The 24,336-nt window shown below is 56.5% G+C and overlaps 1 protein-coding gene across 1 annotated transcript in view; it reads left to right on the top strand.

Annotated features, from left to right (window-relative positions):
* Positions 1–1,100: 1,100 nt before the first annotated feature.
* The window catches only part of LOC144497665 (valine--tRNA ligase, mitochondrial-like), a 26,399-nt gene continuing 3,163 nt past the window's right edge, over positions 1,101–24,336 (top strand). Inside the window, exons 1-12 of the mRNA XM_078219108.1 lie at positions 1,101–1,283; positions 3,808–3,883; positions 5,943–6,043; positions 6,447–6,568; positions 10,156–10,222; positions 11,035–11,132; positions 13,819–13,900; positions 16,784–16,903; positions 18,966–19,074; positions 19,870–19,958; positions 21,231–21,321; positions 23,434–23,561. Coding sequence (XP_078075234.1) covers positions 1,119–1,283; positions 3,808–3,883; positions 5,943–6,043; positions 6,447–6,568; positions 10,156–10,222; positions 11,035–11,132; positions 13,819–13,900; positions 16,784–16,903; positions 18,966–19,074; positions 19,870–19,958; positions 21,231–21,321; positions 23,434–23,561 — 1,248 coding nt within the window. The 5' untranslated portion in view covers positions 1,101–1,118. The remainder of the gene's footprint in view (positions 1,284–3,807; positions 3,884–5,942; positions 6,044–6,446; positions 6,569–10,155; positions 10,223–11,034; positions 11,133–13,818; positions 13,901–16,783; positions 16,904–18,965; positions 19,075–19,869; positions 19,959–21,230; positions 21,322–23,433; positions 23,562–24,336) is intronic.

Below are 24,336 nucleotides of genomic sequence, written 5' to 3'. Positions count from 1 at the left end.
TCACAGGCCTCCAGTTTGAAAAGCAACCCTCTACAACCACCCTCTGTCTTCTGTCATCAAGCCAATTTTTTATCCATTTAGCTACCTCACCCTGGATCCCGTGAGATTTAACCTTATGCAGCAACCTACCATGTGGTATCTTGTCAAAGGCCTTGCTAAAGTCTGTGTAGACAACATCAACTGCACTGTCCTCAACTACCTTCTTGGTTACCCCTTCAAAAAACTCAATCAAATTTGTGAGACATGATTTTCCACTCACAAAGCCATGCTGACTGTCCCAATCAGTCCTTGCATCTCTAAATGCCTGTCAATCCTGTCTCTCAAAATACCTTCCAACAACTTACCCACCACAGATGTGAGGCTCACTGGCCTGTAGTTCCCAGGCTTTTCCCTGCAGCCCTTTTTAAACAAAGGCACAACATTTGCCACCCTCCAATCTTCAGACACCTCACCTGTGACTATCGATGATTCAAATATCTCTGCTACGGGACCTGCAATTTCCTCCCTAGCCTCCCACAATGTCCTGGGATACACTTCACCAGGTCCTGGGGATTTATCTACCTTGATGCGCTTTAAGCCTTCCATACCTCCTTCCCTGTAATATGTACACTCCCAAGACGTCACTATTTATTTCCCCAAGTTCCCTAACATCCATGTTAGGGTGGATTGGGAGAGTGGGATTGGAGTTAGGGTGGAATGGGAGAGTGGGATTGGAGTTGGGGTGTTTTGGGAGAGTGGAATTGGAGTTGGGGTGTTTTGGGAGAGTGGGATTGGAGTGAGGGTGTTTTGGGAGAGTGGGATTGGAGTTAGGGTGGAATGGGAGATGGAATTGGAGTTAGGGTGTTTTGGGAGAGTGGGATTGGAATTAGTGTGAAATGGCAGTGAGATTGGAGTTAGGGTGGAATGGGAGAGTGGGATTGTAGTTGGGGTGTTTTGGGAGAGTGGGATTGGAGTTAGTTTGGGTGGGATTGGAGTTGGGGTGTTTTGGGGTTTGGATTGCTCTGATAGAATGCCGGAAGCGGAAGGAACATCGCCCCATTGTTTCTACTGAGTTCCGGAGGTCAGAGGTCAGTAAAATGGCGGCGCCCATGTTCCGGCGCTGAGCCGCGCTCTCCCCGATGTTTCTCTGGCTCTGGCGGCGGCAGCTCCGGCCTGGATCCCGGCTCCACCCCGGGGCCTGGGGTCGGGCCTGGCTCAGCAGCCCCGTCCGGGACCGAGCCGGCAAGGAGAGGCGGCAGCGGCGGAGAGCGGAGGAGATTGAGGGCCGGAGTGTGAGGGAGGAGGTGAGAGGAGGAAGGGCACAATTTACCATAACTCCAGGATACTTTCTGACAAAATTTTCATTCTCAAATTCCTAATCATTAAACTCTGTACCCAACGACCAATCCCATAGGATAAACTTTTGTAGTTCATTTATTATTGTCACAAGTAGGCTTACATTAACACTGCAATGAAGTTACTGTGAAAATCCCCAAGTCGCCACACTCCGGCACCTGTTCCGGTACACTGAGGGAGAATTTAGCATAGCCAATCCACCTAACCAGCACTTCTTTCAGACTGTGGGAGGAAACCGGAGCACCCGGAGGAAACCCACGCAGACATGGGGAGAATGTGCAGACAGTGACCTGAGGCCGGAATTGAACCCGGATCCCTGACGCTGTGAGGCAGCAGTGCTAACCACTGTGCTACCATGCTGTGTGGGGGGAGGGGAGAGGTCAGGGGCTGAGTGGGGGGGGAGGGGAGAGGTCAGGGGCTGAGTGGGGGGGAGGGGAGAGATCAGGGGCTGAGTGGGGGGGGAGGGGAGAGATCAGGGGCTGAGTGGGGGGGAGGGGAGAGATCAGGGGCTGAGTGGGGGGGAGGGGAGAGATCAGGGGCTGAGTGGGGGGGAGGGGAGAGGTCAGGGGCTGAGTGGGGGGGAGGGGAGAGATCAGGGGCTGAGTGGGGGGGAGGGGAGAGATCAGGGGCTGAGTGGGGGGGAGGGGAGAGGTCGTGGGGAGAGGGGAGAGGTTGGGCTGAGTGGGGGGAGGGAGAGGTCAGGGGCTGAGTGGGGGGAGGGAGAGGTCAGGGGCTGAGTGGGGGGAGGGGAGAGGTCAGGGGCTGAGTGGGGGGAGGGGAGAGGTCAGGGGCTGAGTGGGGGGAGGGGAGGGGAGAGAACGGGGGGGGTGTGGGGGGAAGGAAGAGGACGGGATGAATGGGGGGAGGGGGGAGTACGGGGGGTGTGTGGGGGGAAGGAAGAGGATGGGATGAATGGGGGGAAGGAAGAGGATGGGGTGAGTGGGGGAGGGGGAGGGGGGAGTACGGGGGGTGAGTGGGGGAGGGGGAGGGGGGAGTACGGGGGGTGTGTGGGGGGAAGGAAGAGGATGGGATGAATGGGGGGAAGGAAGAGGATGGGGTGAGTGGGGGAGGGGGAGGACGGCGGGGTGTATGGGAGGAAGGAAGAGGATGGGGTGAGTGTGGGGGAGGGAAGAGGACAGGGGGTGAGTGGGGGAAGGGAGATGACAGGAGATGATTGGGGAGGGGGAATGGCAGGGGGTGAGTGGGGGGGATGGCTGAGTGTGGGGGAGGGAAGAGGACAGGGGGTGAGTGGGGGAAGGGAGATGACAGGAGATGATTGGGGAGGGGGAATGGCAGGGGGTGAGTGGGGGGGATGGCAGGGTGTGTGAGCCAGAGGAGAGAGGGTATGGGGGGAGGGACATAGGGAAGTGGTGGGAGGGGAGAGGGATGGCAGGGTATGTGTGTGGGGGAGGGGAGGTGGGAGAATGCAGGAAGGGTGTGTATTTGGGAGAGGTGTTGGTGGAGGTGGGAGGTGGGGATGAGAGTGGAGGGGGTGAGAGCCATCAAAGGGATCTGCTGTCAGATTAGCAGGGGTCCAGAGTAGTAATGGGGTCCCTGTAATGGGTTGGGGGCTGGGGGGGGTGTGGGGAAGTTTGAGAAATCAATCGAGGGATTGAGTTTAGGAGTTGGGAGATAATGATGCAGCTTTATAAGACCCCACTTGGAGTACTGTGCTCAGTTCTGGTCGCCTCATTACAGGAAGGATGTGGAAATTATTGAAAGGGTGCAGAGAAGATTTACAAGGATGTTGCCTGGATTTGTTGGCATGCTTATGAGGATAGGCTGAGGAAGCTCGGTCTTTTCTCCTTGGAGAGACGAAGGATGAGAGGTGACCTGATAGAGGTGTACAAGATGTTGAGAGGTATAGATCGGGTGGATTCTCAGAGGCTTTTTCCCAGGGCTGAAATGGTTGCTACGAGAGGACACAGGTTTAGGGTGCTGGGGGGTAGGTACAGGGGAGATGTTAGGGGTAAGTTTTTCACTCAGAGGGTGGTGGGTGAGTGGAATCGGCTGCCGTCAGTGGTGGTGGAGGCAAACTCGATAGGGTCTTTTAAGAGACTTCTGGATGAGTACATGGAACTGAATAGGATTGAGGGTTATAGGTAAGTATATATATAAGCCTAGGTAGGTAGGGACATGACCGGCGCAACTGGTGGGCCGAAGGGCCTGTTTGTGCTGTAGTTTTTCTATGTTCTAAGAGTTAGGACTTTGGGAGGAGAGCGAGGATATGTAGTCTTGGGACTGGAGATGGGGGTAGGGTTGGGGGGGGCTCCCTGTGGAGTGTGGGTTTGCAGATGGTGAGTGGGTGCATCTTTAGTCGCTCACTTGCTGGAGTTACGCTGATGTGCCAGTTAGGTCCAGTTGAAAAGCGTTCGACCGGTAGGGATTCTGCTCTGGGTTGTACCTTATCTGTGGTAAGTGACCACTGCTGCATTACACAGGGTCGAATAACTGCATTTCTGATGCTCACAGGCCCGGGGAGAGCAGTCCTGGTCAGAACCCGAGGTGATTGCTTACTGCGTGCCAACACCACCCGGAGAGAAAAAAGGTAGGGGTGCAAACTGGGACTCCAGTGTGAATGCAGCTTGTAGTGCGCCGTGTTGTCGGGCCCCTTTCGAACCCTGAGCACTGCAGTCAGTCACCAGTTGGGCTTATTCTGTGATGGTGCGTTGCATAAATTAAATTATTGGACGGGATAGGAAGGGAAACTTAACTGCTTCATTTTTCTGGCCCTATGTCCGTAAGCAGAGGTGTTTTGATTTTTGAAATAGTCCCCGGTGTCTTTCATGAACACACTGTCTGTGAGGTCAGTTTTAAAGGAACTCGCAGCAAAATATCTTCTGGGTTAAATCCGAGCTTTAGTTTATTCATACATTCAAACCCTGGGGAATGGTCATCGCGACGACATCGCGCCCAAGAAGGAAATGGAAAAGAAAAGTTTTACGACCAGGAAGAAAGAAACAATGAGAGCTCCAAAGAAACGGATATTAATTCACGTGAAGCTTAGAGTCCAGTGAGGGTTCCTTCACGTCGGGGTTAAGGTTCTGCTGGGCTCAGCTAGCAGGCGTCGCATCACGTTAGAGTCCAGTGAGGGTTCCTTCACGTCGGGGTTAAGGTTCTGCTGGGCTCAGCTAGCAGGCGTCGCATCACGTTAGAGTCCAGTGAGGGTTCCTTCACGTCGGGGTTAAGGTTCTGCTGGGCTCAGCTAACAGGCGTCGCTTCACGTTAGTGATGGCGCAGCAGAATGAGGTTGGTAACCAGAGACTTGACCTGCTGTACAGGTAATGCAGGAATCTTCCAGACAAGCTGGCTTTGAGGAGATTTGTCGTCAGCCTGAAGTCCTGTTTTAGCGTCGACATGCTGGGTGTTAACAGCAGACTGTCCTGGGAGTCCAGGAATGTAACATTAAAGCTTTTCCGAGCTGATTCAGGGTAACAATCGGTTTCTATACCCGTGGTCAAAATCCATTGCTCACCTCGGGAGGTAGATGGCGGTTAACGAATAAGGAATTCCACAGCCTCACCACTCTTTGGGTGAAGAAATGTCTCCTCACCTCCGTCCTAAATGATCTGCCCCGAATCCTCAGACTGTGACCCCTGGTTCTGGACTCCCCCACCATTGGAAATATCCTCCCTGCATCTACCCTGTCTAATCCTGTTAGAATTTTATAAATCTCTATGAGAGACCGCCCCCCCCTCCACTCCCCTCACCCATTTGTCTGAACTCCAGCAAAAACAATCCTAACCGAGTCAATCTCTCCTCATACATCAGTCCCGCCATCCCCGGAATCAGCCTGGTAAACCTTCGCTGCACTCCTTCGAGAGCAAGAACATCCTTCCTCAGAAAAGGAGACCAAAACTGCACACAATACTCTAGGTGTGGCCTCACCAAGGCCCTGTGTAAGTGCAGAAACAGTAAGCGTTTTAACAACACCAGGTTAAAGTCCAACAGGTTTATTTAACCTGGTGTTGTTAAAACGCTTACTGTGTTTACCCCAGTCCAACGCCGGCATCTCCACACCATAAGTGCGGAAAGGCATCCCTCCTGTATTCGCAACCTCTCACAATGAAGGCCAACATACCATTTTAACACCTCCGCAGGTATAACGGGTTTCGATGTCTCCCTCTTTGTCCAAGCTGGGGAGAGAGATCGTCTTCCATCCCTTTATTTAATTGACCATAATGGATCCTCGCAACAATAGGGTGAAATTTCACAAGGATGAGGGTTAAACTTTGCCTTGTAATTCCCGTTGGATGTTCCTGGAACCGTCACAAACCATTCAACTTGCAGCAGCGGTGATTTTGGTCCAGCAAAGTCGATTGTTAAATAAGTAGAAAATAAGATTTGATTTGAACCATTTGTGATCTTGTTTGTGTCTTGTGGACGAGACACTGTTTGCCATTCAATCTGCCAATCAATCTGGATTAAGATGGGCTGAATGGACTTGCTTGTCCATCAAGGTGTTGAGATCTGGCTTGAGGCATTGTGGAGTTGAGGGGGCGCGGGGGGGGATGTTGCTCAGGTACTTGGATATTTTCAGAGCCCATTTCAAGCGGCTGGAATGCGAGCAGTGTTGGATGTTTCCTAACTTCATGTGTCTGTCGCAGATACCTCTGTGCCCCTGCCAGACTCGTACAGTCCGCAGTATGTGGAGGCTGCCTGGTACCCCTGGTGGGAGCAGCAAGGCTTCTTCAAACCCGAATATCATGTGAGTATGATCTGTGCGGAGGACCCAGGGACAGGGGTAACACCAGTGGTTTTGGATGTTTGGGGTGGGTCTGTGCAAAGGCGATGGTGTAAATTCTGGACAAAATGGTAGCCCGTGTGTGAGCTCGGGAGATCACGGGGGCGGGGGGACGAATCGGAGGGGAGAGTTTTGTTTAGCTTATTTATTAGTGTCACAAGTAGGCTCACATTAACACAGCAATGAAGTTACTGTGAAAATCCCATCAGAGGGGGAGGGGAGAGCCGGGTCATACAGGAGGTGAGGGGAGGGTCGGGAGGGGGAGTTGCAGGGAGGGGACTAGATAACTGAAAGTCCCAGCGAGAATCATCAGGTTCAGTGGTACTGGGCTGTGGTGTCACCATCTTGCCTGCTCCTCCCTCCACAGGAACACTTGCCGCACCGTCAGGACACATCCTTCTCTCTGTGTATCCCACCACCCAACGTGACCGGCTCCCTCCACCTGGGGCACGCCCTGACTGTCGCAATCCAGGATGCTGTGGTTCGCTGGTAAATGTTTGATCTCCACAATGGTACAAATGTCGAATAACGCTGGGGTAAAGTATTGGTGGGTACGGGTCTGTCACTGTATAACACTGGGGTACAGTGCTGGTGGGTACGGGTCTGTCACTGTATAACACTGGGGTACAGTGCTGGTGGGTACGGGTCTGTCACTGTATAACACTGGGGTACAGTGCTGGTGGGTACGGGTCTGTCACTGTATAACACTGGGGTACAGTGCTGGTGGGTACGGGTCTGTCACTGTATAACACTGGGATACAGTGCTGGTGGGTACGGGCCTGTCACTGTATAACACTGGGGTACAGTGCTGGTGGGTACGGGTCTGTCACTGTATAACACTGGGGTACAGTGCTGGTGGGTACGGGTCTGTCACTGTATAACACTGGGGTACAGTGCTGGTGGGTACGGGTCTGTCACTGTATAACACTGGGGTACAGTGCTGGTGGGTACGGGTATGTCACTGTATAACACTGGGGTACAGTGCTGGTAGGTACGGGTCTGTCACTGTATAACACTGGGGTACAGTGCTGGTAGGTACGGGTCTGTCACTGTATAACACTGGGGTACAGTGCTGGTGGGTACAGGTCTGTCACTGTATAACGCTGGGGTAAAGTATTGGTGGGTACGGGTCTGTCACTGTATAACACTGGGGTACAGTGCTGGTGGGTACGGGTATGTCACTGTATAACACTGGGGTACAGTGCTGGTGGGTACAGGTCTGTCACTGTATAACGCTGGGGTAAAGTATTGGTGGGTACGGGTCTGTCACTGTATAACACTGGGGTACAGTGCTGGTGGGTACGGGTATGTCACTGTATAACACTGGGGTACAGTGCTGGTAGGTACGGGTCTGTCACTGTATAACACTGGGGTACAGTGCTGGTAGGTACGGGTCTGTCACTGTATAACACTGGGGTACAGTGCTGGTGGGTACAGGTCTGTCACTGTATAACACTGGGGCACAGTGCTGGTGGGTACGGGTCTGTCACTGTGTAACACTGGGGTACAGTGCTGGTGGGTACGGGTATGTCACTGTATAACACTGGGGTACAGTGCTGGTAGGTACGGGTCTGTCACTGTATAACACTGGGGTACAGTGCTGGTGGGTACAGGTCTGTCACTGTATAACACTGGGGTACAGTGCTGGTGGGTACGGGTCTGTCACTGTATAACACTGGGGTACAGTGCTGGTGGGTACGGGTATGTCACTGTATAACACTGGGGTACAGTGCTGGTAGGTACGGGTCTGTCACTGTATAACACTGGGGTACAGTGCTGGTGGGTACAGGTCTGTCACTGTATAACACTGGGGTACAGTGCTGGTGGGTACGGGTCTGTCACTGTATAACACTGGGGTACAGTGCTGATGGGTATGGGTCTGTCACTGTATAACACTGGGGTACAGTGCAGGTGGGTACAGGTCTGTCACTGTATAACACTGGGGTACAGTGCTAGTGGGTACGGGTCTGTCACTGTATAACACTGGAGTACAGTGCTGGTGGGTACGGGTCTGTCACTGTATAACACTGGGGTACAGTGCTGGTGGGTACGGGTCTGTCACTGTATAACACTGGGGTACAGTGCTGGTAGGTATGGGTCTGTCACTGTATAACACTGGGATACAGTGCTGGTGGATATGGGTCTGTCACTGTATAACACTGGGGTACAGTGCTGGTGGGTACGGGTCTGTCACTGTATAACACTGGGGTACAGTGCTGGTGGGTACGGTCTGTCACTGTATAACACTGGGTACAGTGCTGGTGGGTACGGGTCTGTCACTGTATAACACTGGGGTACTGTGCTGGTGGGTATGGGTCTGTCACTATAACACTGGGGTACAGTGCTGGTGGGTACGGGTCTGTCACTGTATAACACTGGGGTACAGTGCTGGTGGGTACGGGTCTGTCACTGTATAACACTGTGATACAGTGCTGGTGGGTACGGGTCTGTCACTATAACACTGGGGTACAGTGCTGGTGGGTATGGGTCTGTCACTGTATAACACTGGGGTACAGTGCTGGTAGGTACGGGTCTGTCACTGTATAACACTGGGGTACAGTGCTGGTGGGTATGGGCCTGTCACTGTATAACACTGGGGTACAGTGCTGGTAGGTACGGGTCTGTCACTGTATAACACTGGGATACAGTGCTGGTGGATATGGGTCTGTCACTGTATAACACTGGGGTACAGTGCTGGTAGGTACGGGTCTGTCACTGTATAACACTGGGGTACAGTGCTGGTGGGTACGGGTCTGTCACTGTATAACACTGGAATACAGTGCTGGTGGGTATGGGCCTGTCACTGTATAACACTGGGGTACAGTGCTGGTAGGTACGGGTCTGTCACTGTATAACACTGGGATACAGTGCTGGTGGATATGGGTCTGTCACTGTATAACACTGGGGTACAGTGCTGGTGGGTACAGGTCTGTCACTATAACACTGGGGTACAGTACTGGTGGGTATGGGTCTGTCACTGTATAACACTGGGGTACAGTGCTGGTACGGGTCTGTCACTGTGTAACACTGGGGTACAGTGCTGGTACGGGTCTGTCACTGTATAACACTGGGATACAGTGCTGGTGGGTACGGTCTGTCACTGTAAAACACTGGGATACAGTGCTGGTGGGTACGGGTCTGTCACTGTATAACACTGGGATACAGTGCTGGTGGGTACGGGTCTGTCACTGTATAACACTGGGGTACAGTGCTGGTACGGGTCTGTCACTGTATAACACTGGGATACAGTGCTGATGGGTATGGGTCTGTCACTGTATAACACTGGGGTACAGTACTGGTGGGTATGGGTCTGTCACTGTATAACACTGGGGTACAATGCTGGTGGGTATGGGTCTGTCACTGTATAACACTGGGGTACAGTGCTGGTGGGTATGGGTCTGTCACTGTGTAACACTGGGATACAGTGCTGGTACGGGTCTGTCACTGTATAACACTGGGGTACAGTGCTGGTGGGTATGGGTCTGTCACTGTATAACACTGGGGTACAGTGCTGGTGGGTACGGGTCTGTCACTGTATAACACTGGAGTACAGTGCTGGTGGGTACGGGTCTGTCACTGTATAACACTGGGGTACAGTGCTGGTGGGTATGGTCTGTCACTGTAAAACACTGGGATACAGTGCTGGTACGGGTCTGTCACTGTAAAACACTGGGGTACATTGCTGGTGGGTACGGGTCTGTCACTGTATAACACTGGGATACAGTGCTGGTGGGTATGGTCTGTCACTGTAAAACACTGGGATACAGTGCTGGTACGGGTCTGTCACTGTAAAATACTGGGGTACAGTGCTGGTGGGTACGGGTCTGTCACTGTATAACACTGGGGTACAGTGCTGGAGGGCATGGGTCTGTCACTGTATAACACTGGGGTACAGTGCTGGTACGGGTCTGTCACTGTATAACACTGGGGTACAGTGCTGGAGGGCACGGGTCTGTCACTGTATAACACTGGGGTACAGTGCTGGTACGGGTCTGTCACTGTATAACACTGTGCTAACCCCTGTGAATCCAGTGTTAAGCTGAGCATGGAGTTGAGAGCTGAATCTTTATTTTCAGGAGACGGATGCAGGGCTGCAGGGTTCTCTGGCTTCCTGGCTGTGACCACGCGGGGATCGCTACCCAGGTAAGTGTTGTCCACGTCACTCAATGCCACCTATGATTGCCCCTGGATCCTCGCCTCCCCTGTCGGTACGCATGCGCCGACAACAACTTAGATTTCCATAGCACCTGTATCGTCCCACAGCTTCACAGTATTAATTGGAATTCAGAAGAATGAATGGGAATCTTACAGAAACATATACAATTATGAAGGGAGTAGATAAGATCGAAGCAGGGAGGTTGTTCCACTGGCGGTGAAGCCGGAACAAGGAGGCATAGATTTAGGACTGAGTTGAGGAGGAACTTCTTCACAGAAAGCGTTGTGAATCTGTGGAATTCCCTGCCCAGTGAAGCAGTTGAGGCTACCTCATTGAATGTTTTTAAGGCAAGGATAGATAGATTTTTGAACGGTAAAGGAATTAAGGGTTATGGTGAGCGGGCGGGTAAGTGGAGCTGAGCCCACGAGAAGATCAGCCATGAACTTATTGAACGGCGGAGCAGGCTCGAGGGGCCAGATGGCCTACTCCTGCTCCTAGTTCTTATGTTCTTAATGCCAAAGAACAATCTGACGCTCCATTTATATAACTGTTCACTGCTAGCTTAGCATTTCACAGTCAATAAAGTACTTTTTGTGAAGGAAACGGGGCTATTTGTGCGCAGTAACATCCCACTAACAGCAGTGTGATGATGTTTTAGTTGTGTTGATTGAGGGATGAATGTTAGCCGAGACAATATGATGGGTGAGTATTGGAACGGGGGTGGGTATTCGCTGTGTAGGATAGAGCTTGCACTCTCACTCGGCCGATTCTCTTTCTCTCGCCCTCTTCTCGCTGGCAGGTGGTTGTGGAGAAGCAGCTGTGGAGAGAGCGAGGACTCCGCCGGCAGGACCTGCTTCGGGCAGAATTTCTGGGCGAGGTGTGGCGCTGGAAGGAAGCGTAAGTGCAGCGATCTCGCGAACCGGGCTCGGCGGGACGGCCGAGTTCAGCTCCTGGGCATCCGTGCCAGCGTTGGTTCAATGGGCAGCGCGCTCACCACCGGGCCAGGAGGGCAGGGCGTCAAGTTCCAACCTTCAGCACAACAAACCACACTGACTCTCCAGGGTCAGTACTGAGGGAGTGCCCCACTGTCAGAGGGTCAGTACTGAGGGAGTGCCGCACTGTCAGAGGCTCAGTACTGAGGGAGTGCCGCACTGTCAGAGGGTCAGTACTGAGGGAGTGCTGCACTGTCAGAGGGTCAGTACTGAGGGAGTGCTGCATTGTCAGAGGGTCAGTACTGAGGGAGTGCTGCACTGTCAGAGGGTCAGTACTGAGGGAGTGCCGCGCTGTCAGAGGGTCAGTGCTGAGGGAGTGCCGCGCTGTCAGAGGTTCAGTACTGAGGGAGTGCCGCACTGTCAGAGGGTCAGTGCTGAGGGAGTGCCGCACTGTCAGAGGGTCAGTACTGAGAGAGTGCTGCACTGTCAGAGGGTCAGTACTGAGGGAGTGCTGCACTGTCAGAGGGTCAGTGCTGAGGGAGTGCCGCACTGTCAGAGGGTCAGTACTGAGGGAGTGCTGCACTGTCAGAGGGTCAGTACTGAGGGAGTGCTGCACTGTCAGTGGGTCAGTACTGAGGGAGTGCTGCACTGTCAGAGGGTCAGTACAGAGAGAGTGCTGCACTGTCAGAGGGTCAGTGCTGAGGGAGTGCTGCACTGTCAGAGGGTCAGTACTGAGGGAGTGCTGCACTGTCAGAGGGTCAGTACTGAGGGAGTGCCGCACTGTCAGAGGGTCAGTACTGAGAGAGTGCTGCACTGTCAGAGGGTCAGTGCTGAGGGAGTGCCGCACTGTCAGAGGGTCAGTACTGAGGGAGTGCTGCACTGTCAGAGGGTCAGTGCTGAGGGAGTGCTGCACTGTCAGAGGGTCAGTACTGAGGGAGTGCCGCACTGTCAGAGGGTCAGTACTGAGAGAGTGCTGCACTGTCAGAGGGTCAGTACTGAGGGAGTGCCGCACTGTCAGAGGGTCAGTACTGAGGGAGTGCTGCACTGTCAGAGGCTCAGTACTGAGGGAGTGCTGCACTGTCAGAGGATCAGTACTGAGGGAGTGCTGCACTGTCAGAGGGTCAGTGCTGAGAGAGTGCTGCACTGTCAGAGGGTCAGTACTGAGGGAGTGCCGCACTGTCAGAGGGTCAGTACTGAGGGAGTGCTGCACTGTCAGAGGGTCAGTACTGAGGGAGTGCTGCACTGTCAGAGGGTCAGTACTGAGGGAGAGCTGCACTGTCAGAGGGTCAGTACTGAGGGAATGCTGCACTGTCAGAGGGTCAGTACTGAGGGAGAGCTGCACTGTCAGAGGGTCAGTACTGAGGGAATGCTGCACTGTCAGAGGCTCAGTACTGAGGGAGTGCTGCACTGTCAGAGGGTCAGTACTGAGGGAGTGTTGCACTGTCAGAGGGTCAGTACTGAGGGAGTGCTGCACTGTCAGTGGGTCAGTACTGAGGGAGTGCTGCACTGTCAGAGGGTCAGTACTGAGGGAGTGCTGCACTGTCAGAGGGTCAGTACTGAGGGAGTGCTGCACTGTCAGAGGGTCAGTACTGAGAGAGTGCTGCACTGTCAGACGGTCAGTACTGAGGGAGTGCTGCACTGTCAGAGGTTCAGTACTGAGGGAGTGCTGCACTGTCAGACGGTCAGTGCTGAGGGAGTGTTGCACTGTCAGAGGGTCAGTGCTGAGGGAGTGCTGCACTGTCAGTGGGTCAGTACTGAGGGAGTGCCGCACTGTCAGAGGGTCAGTACTGAGAGAGTGCTGCACTGTCAGAGGGTCAGTGCTGAGGGAGTGCTGCACTGTCAGTGGGTCAGTACTGAGGGAGTGCCGCACTGTCAGAGGGTCAGTACTGAGAGAGTGCTGCACTGTCAGAGGTTCAGTACTGAGAGAGTGCCGCACTGTCAGAGGGTCAGTACTGAGGGAGTGCCGCACTGTCAGAGGGTCAGTGCTGAGGGAGTGCTGCACTGTCAGAGGGTCAGTGCTGAGGGAGTGCTGCACTGTCAGAGGGTCAGTACTGAGGGGGTGCCGCACTGTCAGAGGGTCAGTACTGAGGGAGTGCTGCACTGTCAGAGGGTCAGTACTGAGGGAGTGCCGCACTGTCAGAGGGTCAGTACTGAGGGAGTGCTGCACTGTCAGAGGGTCAGTACTGAGGGAGTGCCGCACTGTCAGACGGTCAGTACTGAGGGAGTGTTGCACTGTCAGAGGGTCAGTGCTGAGGGAGTGCTGCAGTGTCAGAGGGTCAGTACTGAGGGAGTGCCGCACTGTCAGAGGGTCAGTGCTGAGGGAGTGCTGCGCTGTCAGAGGGTCAGTGCTGAGGGAGTGCTGCACTGTCAGAGGGTCAGTACTGAGGGAGTGCCGCACTGTCAGAGGGTCAGTGCTGAGGGAGTGTTGCACTGTCAGAGGGTCAGTGCTGAGGGAGTGCTGCACTGTCAGAGGGTCAGTGCTGAGGGAGTGCTGCACTGTCAGAGGGTCAGTACTGAGGGTCAGTACTGAGGGAGTGCCGCACTGTCAGAGGGTCAGTGCTGAGGGAGTGCCGCACTGTTTGCTGTGAGGATGTGAAGGGTTGTGTAGAGATGCCATTCTGTCTGTGTGTGCCTCACATTGTGTCTGACAGGAAGCGGGATGAGATCTACAATCAGCTGCGACGATTGGGCTCGTCGCTGGACTGGGACCGGGCGTGCTTCACCATGGACACGGTGAGTTGCCATGGAAACGGCTGCATGCGCTTTCCCCGGTGACGCTGGGCTAGGGTGTCAGCTCGTGTGGACAGCTGAACGGCAGCTTTCAAACACCCACTCCCCCACCCCGTGCCCCCCACTCCACCCCGTGCCCCCCGCTCCACCCCGTGCCCCCCACTCCACCCCGTGCCTCCCACTCCACCCCGTGCCCCCCGCTCCACCCCGTGCCCCCCACTCCACCCCGTGCCCCCCCGCTCCACCCCGTGCCCCCCACTCCACCCCGTGCCCCCCACTCCACCCCGTGCCCCCCGCTCCACCCCGTGCCCCCCACTCCACCCCGTGCCCCCCACTCGCCCGAACCCCTGCCCTGGATACCGGGCAAAGACTTCCTGAAGGCCCTGGAGAGGGCGGATTGATCCGAGCGGTGCCCAGATTGAGGGATTCCATTACCGTGGAGACCGATAGGAGCTGGACATGTTCCCCATGGAGCAGGTTTGCTTTGTAAAGTGGTGAAACTCACCGACAGAACAAATAAGGAGGATGTGTTTTCCGTGACAGGAAGGTGATTAAACACGCTTAGCGAAGACTCCGGAGGGGCAAATTGTGCTTTATTTATCTCTATTTGCAGTGACTGATGGTTCAGTGGTAGCAGACAGGGAAAGAGTTGGAACCGAAACATAAAATCAGTGCAGGAGTACAGGAGCTTGCTCTGTGGCTGGTCCTCTCTCTCAGTGCCATTCCCCTGAGCTCTTCCCAAACCATTGGACACCTTTACAGTCCACAAATTTATTCTGTGACTTGAACTCCTCAGACTTCTGTTGAATCATAGAATCCCTACAGTGCAGAAAGAGGCCATTCAGCCCATCGAGTCTGCACCGACTCTGACAGAGCGTCCTACCCCGTAACCCCACGCATTCAGCACGGCCAATGCACCTAACCCGCACACCTTTCGGACTGCGGGAGGCACCTGGAGGAAACCCACGCAGACACAGGGAGAACGTGCAAACTCCGCACAGACAGTGACCCAAGCCGGGAATCGAACTCCCTGGCGCTGTGAGGCAGCAGTGCTAACCACTGTGCCGCCGCGCCACCCCAGATTCTTCACTTCACCCTCTGAGTGAAGAAGTTTCTCCTCATATCTCAGTCCTCAATGGTCTCCTGTATCAAAGAACAAACAAAGAGCAGTACAGCACAGGAACAGGCCCTTCGGCCCACCAAGCCTGTGCCGATCATGGTGCCTGCCGAAACTAAAACTGTATGCACTTACAGAGTCCGTATCCTTCCATTCCCATCCTATTCATGTATTCGTCTAGTTGCCCCTTAAATGCCACTATCATACCTGCTCCCACCACCTCCCCGGGCACCACGTTCCAGACATTCGCCACCCTCTGTGTAAAAAACTTGCCTCACACATCTCCTCTAAACTTTTCCTCACGCACCTTAAACCTATGTCCTCTAGTACTTGACTTTTCTACCCTAAGAAAGAACACCTGACTACCCACTCTGTCCATGCCGCTCATAATCTTGTAAACCTCTATCTGGTCACCCCTCAACCACCGTCATTCCAGTGAGAACAAACCGAGTTTATCCAACCTTTCCTCATCGCTAATACCCTCCAGACCAGGAAACATCCTGGTTAAACGTCTTCTGTACCCTCTCCAAAGCATCCACATCCTTCTGGTAGTGTGGCGATCAGAATTGGACACAGTATTCTAAATGAGGCCTAACTAAGGATCTGTACAGCTGCAGCATGACCGGCCAATTTTTATCCTCAATGCCCCGACCGGTGAAGGCAAGCATGCCGTATGCCTTTTTGCCTACCTTATCCACCTGCGTTACCACTTTCAGTGATCGGTGGACAGGTACTCCCAGATCTCTCTGCCTGTCAATACTCCTAAGGGTTCTACCACTTACTGTATAATTCCTAATGCACTGGACCTCCAAAGTGCATTATCTCACACTTGTCTGGATTAAACTCCATCTGCCATTTCTCTGCCCAAGTCTCCAACCGGTCTATATCTTGCTGTATCCTCTGACAATTCTCTTCACTATCCACCAATGTTTGTGTCGTCTGCGAACTTATTAATCAGACCTGCTACATTTTCCTCCAAATCATCTATATATACCTCAAACAAAGGTCTCAGAATTGATCCCTGTGGAACACCGCTAGTCACAGCCTTCCATTCAGAACAGCACCCCTCTACTGCTACCGTCTGTCTTCTATAGCCAAGCCAGTTCTGTATCCATCTTGCCAGCTATCCTGTGACAGTGGTGTCCCCCCCAGACAGGGGTGGGGGGAGTCTAGAAGATTCGCAGGGTAGGGGGGTGGGGGGCGTGGGTGGGGGGTGGGTGGTGGCTGGAGTGGGACGAGTTGGATAGCTCCTACAAAGAGCCAGCACAGGGACAATGGCCCAAATGGCCTCTTCCCCACTCTCTCATTCAGTGACTCTCACTTTTGTCCTGTCCCGGGCACAGCTGGACACCCATTGGCATATGAACCCATCTGGAAGCTGAGCTGACCCACACTCACCCTGCCACTTAACCTCCAGACGTGTAGAGCTGAGACCTGGGTATTGACGGTGGGGTGGGGGAGACGGGAAGGACTGTGGGCTGGGGGATTGTGGCTGGAGTTTACCCGGCTGAACCACAGCGGGTCAGCGGCACAGGATGCCAGCTGTGTCACTGGGCGGGGTGGGGTGTGCGGGCGGGGGGGAGGGGGGGGGTGGGGGTTGTTGTCGAGGGCACTGACCCTGGCCGGGTGCTGCATCCCCTCCCACTCCTCCGGTACCGCGACGGTCTCAGTCTGAGAGGGGGGAGGTTTCACTTTAACTCGCTGCCTCTTCCTCGAGGCTGGAGTCTAACCTGCTGCTTTGTTTCTCACTCCTTTCCCTCGCTCCACAGGGCTACTCAGAGGCTGTGACCGAAGCGTTTGTGCGGCTGTATGAAGCTGGCCTGGTTTACCGCAGCCGGAGGCTGGTGAACTGGTCGTGTGCCCTCAACTCCGCCATCTCCGACATCGAGGTACAGCCGCCGGATCCGCCCCCGCGACAGCAGCAGCGACCCGTCTCCCCTACCCCGTCCTGAAGTGGGCAGCGTTTCTGGGCACAGTCTGGGTAGCGGCAAGCAGGAGGTGTAGGGCAGGAATCCCAGGATTGAGGGTCTCGGATGCTACAGGCGTGGCAGCCCGCGGGGAAGCCATTACAATCAGAGGACAGAAACGGAGGAGGGTTGTGGGGTGGGAGGAGGTCACAGAGACAGGGGGAGGCCGCGGGAGGAGATCACAGAGACAGGGGGAGGCCACGGGAGGAGATCACAGAGACAGGGGGAGGCCACGGGAGGAGATCACAGAGACAGGGGGAGGCCGCGGGAGGAGGTCACAGAGACAGGGAGAGGTCACGGGAGGAGATCACAGAGACGGGGGAGGTCACGGGAGGAGGTCACAGGGACAGGGAGAGGTCACGGGAGGAGATCACAGAGATGGGGGAGGTCACGGGAGGAGGTCACAGGGACAGGGGGAGGCCACGGGAGGAGGTCACAGAGACAGGAGGAGGTCACAGAGACAGGAGGAGGTCACAGAGACAGGAGGAGGTCACAGAGACAGGGGGAGGTCACAGAGACAGGGGGAGGCCACGGAGGGGTTTGAAAATGAGGGTGAGAATTTTAAAATAAGGATGTTTCTTTGGAGGGGCGGGGGCAGCGGAGGGAACGTAAGTGTTACGACGCAGAGGTTGTCCCCCTTTTGAGACGTAATGCTGAATTCCCCCAAAGAGGAATACCTCACCTCTTAATCTGTTAAAAGTGTTTGGGAATGTGTGAACTGTTCAGTTTTGTGGTTAACTAACAGAAATTCCTGGCACTCACTTTAAAATGAACACTTAACAATTTATTTATTTAACTAAACAAGTAACATACCGAACAAAATAAGATTCTACTGGAATGCTGTTCAAATAAATACAATACTCATTTATTAACCAAAAACATACAATAGAATTCAGTCACTCAAAAAATACAACCAGGTTTTGTGGTTTTCGGAAACTTTTGGAGTTCTTCTGTTGATTTCTCTGCCTGTACGTTCTTCCTGATTTGGTATCTTTTGCTGGTTAGATGGTGCGCTCTCTGAAGACATAGCTGAAGCTGACAGAGTTGAGAGCTGTCCTCCCCCCCTCGTGGCTTGAGAGGTGGCAGTTCTTCTGTTGCTCTTTTTTTTCCCCCTGCACTCTCTTTTATACTTGTGATGACCTATCAATTTTCCTACAGTAGGATCACCATCAAATTAAAACCTTATAGGTTCCTGGTTGCTGAGTGCCTGCTTTAAATCGATTGGACTAAAGTTTTAAAAATGGTTGTCTTGTAAAGACTACTGCTTGACGTTTTGATAGAAATGTTTCAGCTTGGACTGTGTATGTACTTTGCATTTTAAACCTCCAAGCACTGAAACAGAACACCAGCTTTTAAAGGGACACCACAATGTTTTTTCTCCCCCTCGCATTTTTACAACTTTTTACATCTCTCCCAACATCAAATTCCAACTTCACAAACTCAACAGTAAGTCGTCGAGTGGGGAGGGAACAGGGCTTGATGTTCGTTAAGACACCTGGCAGCAGAGGTTCGGACAGCTTCAAGTTCAAGGATTTGAATTGAATTGATTTATAATTGTCACAAATATTGGGATACCGGGAGAAGTGTTGTTACGCTCGGGAGAGCAGACAGGAGTGTGCCGGAGTGGTGGAGTGCAGAGGTTACAAGGGCATGGGTGAGGGGGCCGTGGTTTTGGGGGGAGACGATGTTGTGGAGATGGAGGTCGGGGTTCTAGGTCCTGGCCAGAACACAAGCTGGGAGCTCACCACTGGGTCACTTGTGACACCGAACTTGCCAGTCATTCGGGTCCAGTCTCTGGCATTGAATCCAGTTGGAGATTGGAGCATGCTGGAGGGGCTGAATGGCCTCTTCCCACACTGATATCAATCCCAGGCTGAGCAGTGCCCTACTATTTGCGGTGGACGGTGTTAACCCCCCCTCCCCCGTTTCCTCGTTCTCCCTTTCCCGCTCCCCCCGGTGTTGACGAGCAGTGCCTGTCTTGCAGGTGGAGACCCGGGAGCTGAGTGGCCGCACCTATATCTCCGTCCCCGGTTACCAGGACAAGGTGGCTTTCGGTGAGCTGGTGCACTTTGCCTACCCGACAGAAGATTCCGGTGAGTTTCTGGATAGCATGTTCTCAGAAAGTGTTTGGTGGAGAGAGAGGCTGTAGTATCAGACACTGTTCCCCCGCCCCCCACCCTCTGGGACTGGGTGGGTCAGTGGGTCAGACACTGTCTTTTCCCCCTCTGGGACTGGGTGGGACAGTGGGTCAGACACTGTCCTTTCCCCCCTCTGGGACTGGGTGGGACAGTGGGTCAGACACTGTCCTTTCCCCCTCTGGGACTGGGTGGGACAGTGGGTCAGACACTGTCCTTTCCCCCTCTGGGACTGGGTGGGACAGTGGGTCAGACACTGTCCTTTCCCCCCTCTGGGACTGGGTGGGACAGTGGGTCAGACACTGTCCTGCGTTGCAGTGGCTCCTGGATTCACATGTAGACCAGGCCGGCTAAGGAAGGCAGATTTCCCTTATTGGTGATGAGGTTTTTAGGACAATTCCCGTTTTATGAGCATTATTCCTGAGACTAGCTGGGAATTTTTCGATTCCTTTAATTGGATTTTAATGGGATTTGAACCTGTGCCCTGAGAGAGCTCGGGGTGACCTCTGGATTGCTACCTGCGTGACGCTACTACTCCCCACGGTCTCCCCCTTATTACCCCCTCAATTCAGGGCGAGCACCAAATGTTGGCCTTGCACACAATCCAATATGTCCGTCACGCGACCCCAAATCTCATTGGTCGGCAGGTACTGGGTAGGAGTGGGGGAGACCAATCCTGAGCCACGTTATTGAACGGTGCAGGGTTAAATATTTGTGTCCTGTCACTGCTCACTGTTCTTTTTCTCTGCTCAGGTGAAGAGGTTGTCGTGGCAACAACGCGGCCTGAGACCATGCTGGGCGACGTAGCAGTGGTGGTCCACCCAGACGATGGGCGGTATACGGTGAGGGGGCATGGCGGGGGGAGAGGGGGCAGGGCGAGGAGAGAGGGGGCAGGCCGGGGGGAGAGGAGGCAGGACGAGGGGAGAGGGGCAGGGCGAGGGGAGGGGGGGCAGGGCAGGAGCGTAAGGGGGCAGTGCGGGGGTTTCGGTGGATTCAGACCCAGTGGCGCACTGAGGTGGTGCGAAGTGGACGAATTATCAGCTTCAGATTCGAACTGGGAAAATTAATAAACTAAAAATAAATGTTTTACTCAATGCATCCACTCACTCACTCGCCCACGCCCCCTCCCACCCTCCTCCCCCCCCCGCTCCCCTCCCTCCCCCTCTCCCCTCCTCTCCTCCCCCCCTCTCTCCCCCCCTCTCCTCCCCCCCTCTCCTCCCCCCTCTCCTCCCCCCCTCTCCTCCCCCCCTCCCTCCCCCCTCTCCTCCCCCCTCTCCTCCCCCCTCTCCTCCCCCCCTCTCCTCCCCCCCTCTCCTCCCCCCCTCTCCTCCCCCCCTCTCCTCCCCCCCCCTCTCCCTCCCCCCTCTCCTCCCCCCTCTCCTCCCCCCTCTCCTCCCCCCTCTCCTCCCCCCCTCTCCTCCCCCCCTCTCCTCCCCCCCTCTCCTCCCCCCCTCTCCTCCCCCCTCTCCTCCCCCCTCTCCTCCCCCCCTCTCCTCCCCCCTCTCCTCCCCCCTCTCCTCCCCCCCTCTCCTCCCCCCCTCTCCTCCCCCCCTCTCCTCCCCCCCCTCTCCTCCCACCCCTCTCCTCCCCCCCCCCTCTCCTCCCCCCCCTCTCCTCCCCCCCCTCTCCTCCCCCCCCCTCTCCTCCCCCCCCCTCTCCTCCCCCCCCCCTCTCCTCCCCCCCTCTCCTCCCCCCCTCTCCTCCCCCCTTCTCCCCCCTTCTCCCCCCCCTTCCCCCCCACCTCCCCCCCCCCCTTCTCCCCCCCCCACTCTCCCCTCTCTCTCGTACCTCACGCACTCTCACTTTCCTTCTTGAATTTTTGTCTTACTCTCCCGGAGTTGTCTCTCGCTGCCTCACGGTCGCTCTCCCTGCCGTCCCTGGTGCTCCCTGGATGTTTATATCAAACTCTCTGCTGCTGGTGTCCAATCCTTCTCTGCCAGCGTTGATGCCAGCGCAGTCTGCCAGCTTTGTAGAGGTTTGGGTTTTGGGTGCTGTGGGGTGGGGGCGGGGGGTGCGGGGGGGGGGTGGTGGTGCAGGGAGGGGGGCGCGGGGTTGGGACTGAACACTCAGCAATGAATGGTCACCATTAACCTCACCCTCTTCCTCCTCCTCAGCACCTCGTGGGGAAGCAGCTCCGTCACCCCTTCACCAGCCGCCTGATGCCCATTCTCACCGACACGCTGGTCGACCCTGAGTTTGGCACAGGTAAGGGCTCGGAACAGACCACGTACCGGTGTAATTCATGATGGGGGAGCCTTGAAACAGGCGGTGGGGAGGGTTTGCCGTGGGGCTGGTCTGCACGTTCCGGATCCCAGGGTGGGGGGACCAGGGGCAGCGTCCCCGGGTGCAGCTGTGGGTAATGTTGTGAATTCTCTCCCTCCGCGAGCAGCGGGGGCTGCGGGTATTGGATAGATTCAAGGCTCCGTTAGATATTTGAATGTATTCAGGAGGCGGCTGGATATGGCACTTGGGGTGAATGGGATCAACGGTTATGGGGAGAAAGCAGGATTAGGCTACTGAGTTGGATGATCAGCCATGATCGTGATGAATGGTGGGGCAGGCTCGGAGGGCCGAATGGCCTCCTCCTGTTCCTATCTTCTATGTTTCTGTGTTCCTCGGGGTAGGCGAGGGTATCTGGGGGATCAACCACTATCTCATTGAATGGAGGACACGGCTCGATGGGCTGAATGGCCTGACTCCTGCTCCTATTTCTTCTGAGCTGATGTTTTTAAGATGCTGAAATCTGTGGGGTCTGTCGCAATCCTGACCCTGTGCCGACCCTGCCCTGACCTTGCCCTGACCTTGCACCGACCCTGCCCTGACCTTGCCCTGACCTTGCCCTGACCCTGCACCGACCCTGCCCTGACCCTGCGCTCACCCTGCCCTGACCCTGCGCCGACCCTGCCCTGACCCTGCGCTCACCCTGCCCTGACCTTGCGCCCACCCTGCCCTGACCCTGCGCCGACCCTGCCCTGACCCTGCGCCGACCCTGCCCTGACCCTGCACCGACCCTGCCCTGACCCTGCGCCCACCCTGCCCTGACCCTGCACCCACCCTGCCCTGACCCTGCACCCACCCTGCCCTGACCCTGCGCTCACCCTGCCCTGACCCTGCGCCGACCCTGCCCTGACCTTGCGCCCACCCTGCCCTGACCCTGCGCCGACCCTGCCCTGACCCTGCACCGACCCTGCCCTGACCCTGCGCCCACCCTGCGCCCACCCTGCACCGACCCTGCCCCTGACCCTGCACCGACCCTGCCCTGACCCTGCGCCCACCCTGCCCTGACCCTGCGCCGACCCTGCCCTGACCCTGCGCCGACCCTGCCCTGACCCTGCGCCCACCCTGCGCCCACCCTGCCCTGACCCTGCGCCGACCCTGCCCTGACCCTGCACCCACCCTGCCCTGACCCTGCGCCCACCCTGCCCTGACCCTGCACCGACCCTGCCCTGACCCTGCGCCCACCCTGCGCCCACCCTGCCCTGACCCTGCACCCACCCTGCCCTGACCCTGCACCCACCCTGCCCTGACCCTGCGCCCACCCTGCCCTGACCCTGCGCCCACCCTGCACCCACCCTGCCCTGACCCTGCACCCACCCTGCCCTGACCCTGCGCCCACCCTACCCTGACCCTGCGCCCACCCTGCGCCCACCCTGCCCTGACCCTGCACCGACCCTGCCCTGACCCTGCACCGACCCTGCCCTGACCCTGCACCGACCCTGCCCTGACCCTGCACCGACCCTGCCCTGACCCTGCACCGACCCTGCGCTGACCCTGCGCCGACCCTGCCCTGACCCTGCACCCACCCTGCCCTGACCCTGCGTCCACCCTGCACCCACCCTGCCCTGACCCTGCGCCGACCCTGCCCTGACCCTGCACCCACCCTGCCCTGACCCTGCGCCCACCCTGCCCTGACCCTGCACCGACCCTGCCCTGACCCTGCACCGACCCTGCACCGACCCTGCCCTGACCCTGCCCTGACCCTGCCCTGACCCTGCCCTGACCCTGCCCTGACCCTGCCCTGACCCTGCCCTGACCCTGCCCTGACCCTGCCCTGACCCTGCACCGACCCTGCCCTGACCCTGCCCTGACCCTGCGCCGACCCTGCCCTGACCCTGCACCGACCCTGCACCGACCCTGCCCTGACCCTGCCCTGACCCTGCACCGACCCTGCCCTCACCCTGCACCGACCCTGCCCTGACCCTGCCCTGACCCTGCGCCGACCCAGGATCCCACAGGGCAGTCCTGTGGTGCTGGTCCGGTGCCAGTGGCCTCACCACGCAGCAGCTGCTATCCTGACTCTGTCCCCTTTCCTGACAGGTGCTGTGAAGGTGACCCCTGCTCACGACTACACGGACTACCAGCTCGGCCTGAAACACCGGCTCCCTCTCCTCTCCATCCTGAACGAGGATGGCACCATGGCGAGCGAGAGCGGAGACTGGCTCCAGGTAAGCGAAACATCAGCGGCTCGTGTACACTGAGTGCTGTCCCCTCCACCAGCCACTGAGCGAAACCCATCCACTCACCCCCTGCCCATCCACTCACCCCCTGCCCATCCACTCACCCCCTGCCCATCCACTCACCCCCTGCCCATCCACTCGCCCCCTGCCCGTCCACTCACCCCCTGCCCATCCACTCACCCCCTGCCCGTCCACTCGCCCCCTGCCCATCCACTCACCCCCTACCCATCCACTCACCCCCTGCCCATCCACTCACCCCCTGCCCATCCACTCACCCCCTGCCCGTCCACTCGCCCCCTGCCCGTCCACTCGCCCCCTGCCCATCCACTCACCCCCTGCCCGTCCACTCGCCCCCTACCCATCCACTCACCCCCTGTCCATCCACTCACCCCCTGTCCATCCACTCACCCCCTGTCCATCCACTCACCCCCTGCCCATCCACTCACCCCCTGTCCATCCACTCACCCCCTGCCCATCCACTCACCCCCTGTCCATCCACTCACCCCCTGCCCATCCACTCACTCCCTGTCCATCCACTCGCCCCTGCCCGTCCACTCGCCCCCTACCCTCCACCCGTCCACTCACCAGATACGCCCCATCCCCGCTCGCCTGGCATCCCCTCGCTGTCTCTCCCTCTCTATCACTCTCCCATTCTCTCACTCACTCCCCCCTCGCTCCCCCCTCTCTCCCCCCTCGCTCCCCCCTCGCTCCCCCCTCGCTCCCCCCCTCGCTCCCCCCCTCGCTCCCCCCCTCGCTCCCCCCT

This window comes from Mustelus asterias, chromosome 8 (assembly GCF_964213995.1).
Source record: "Mustelus asterias chromosome 8, sMusAst1.hap1.1, whole genome shotgun sequence".
Taxonomy (NCBI): domain Eukaryota; kingdom Metazoa; phylum Chordata; class Chondrichthyes; order Carcharhiniformes; family Triakidae; genus Mustelus; species Mustelus asterias.
The sequence above is the reverse complement of the archived record's forward strand: the minus strand, read 5'-3'. Positions and strand labels throughout refer to the sequence as shown.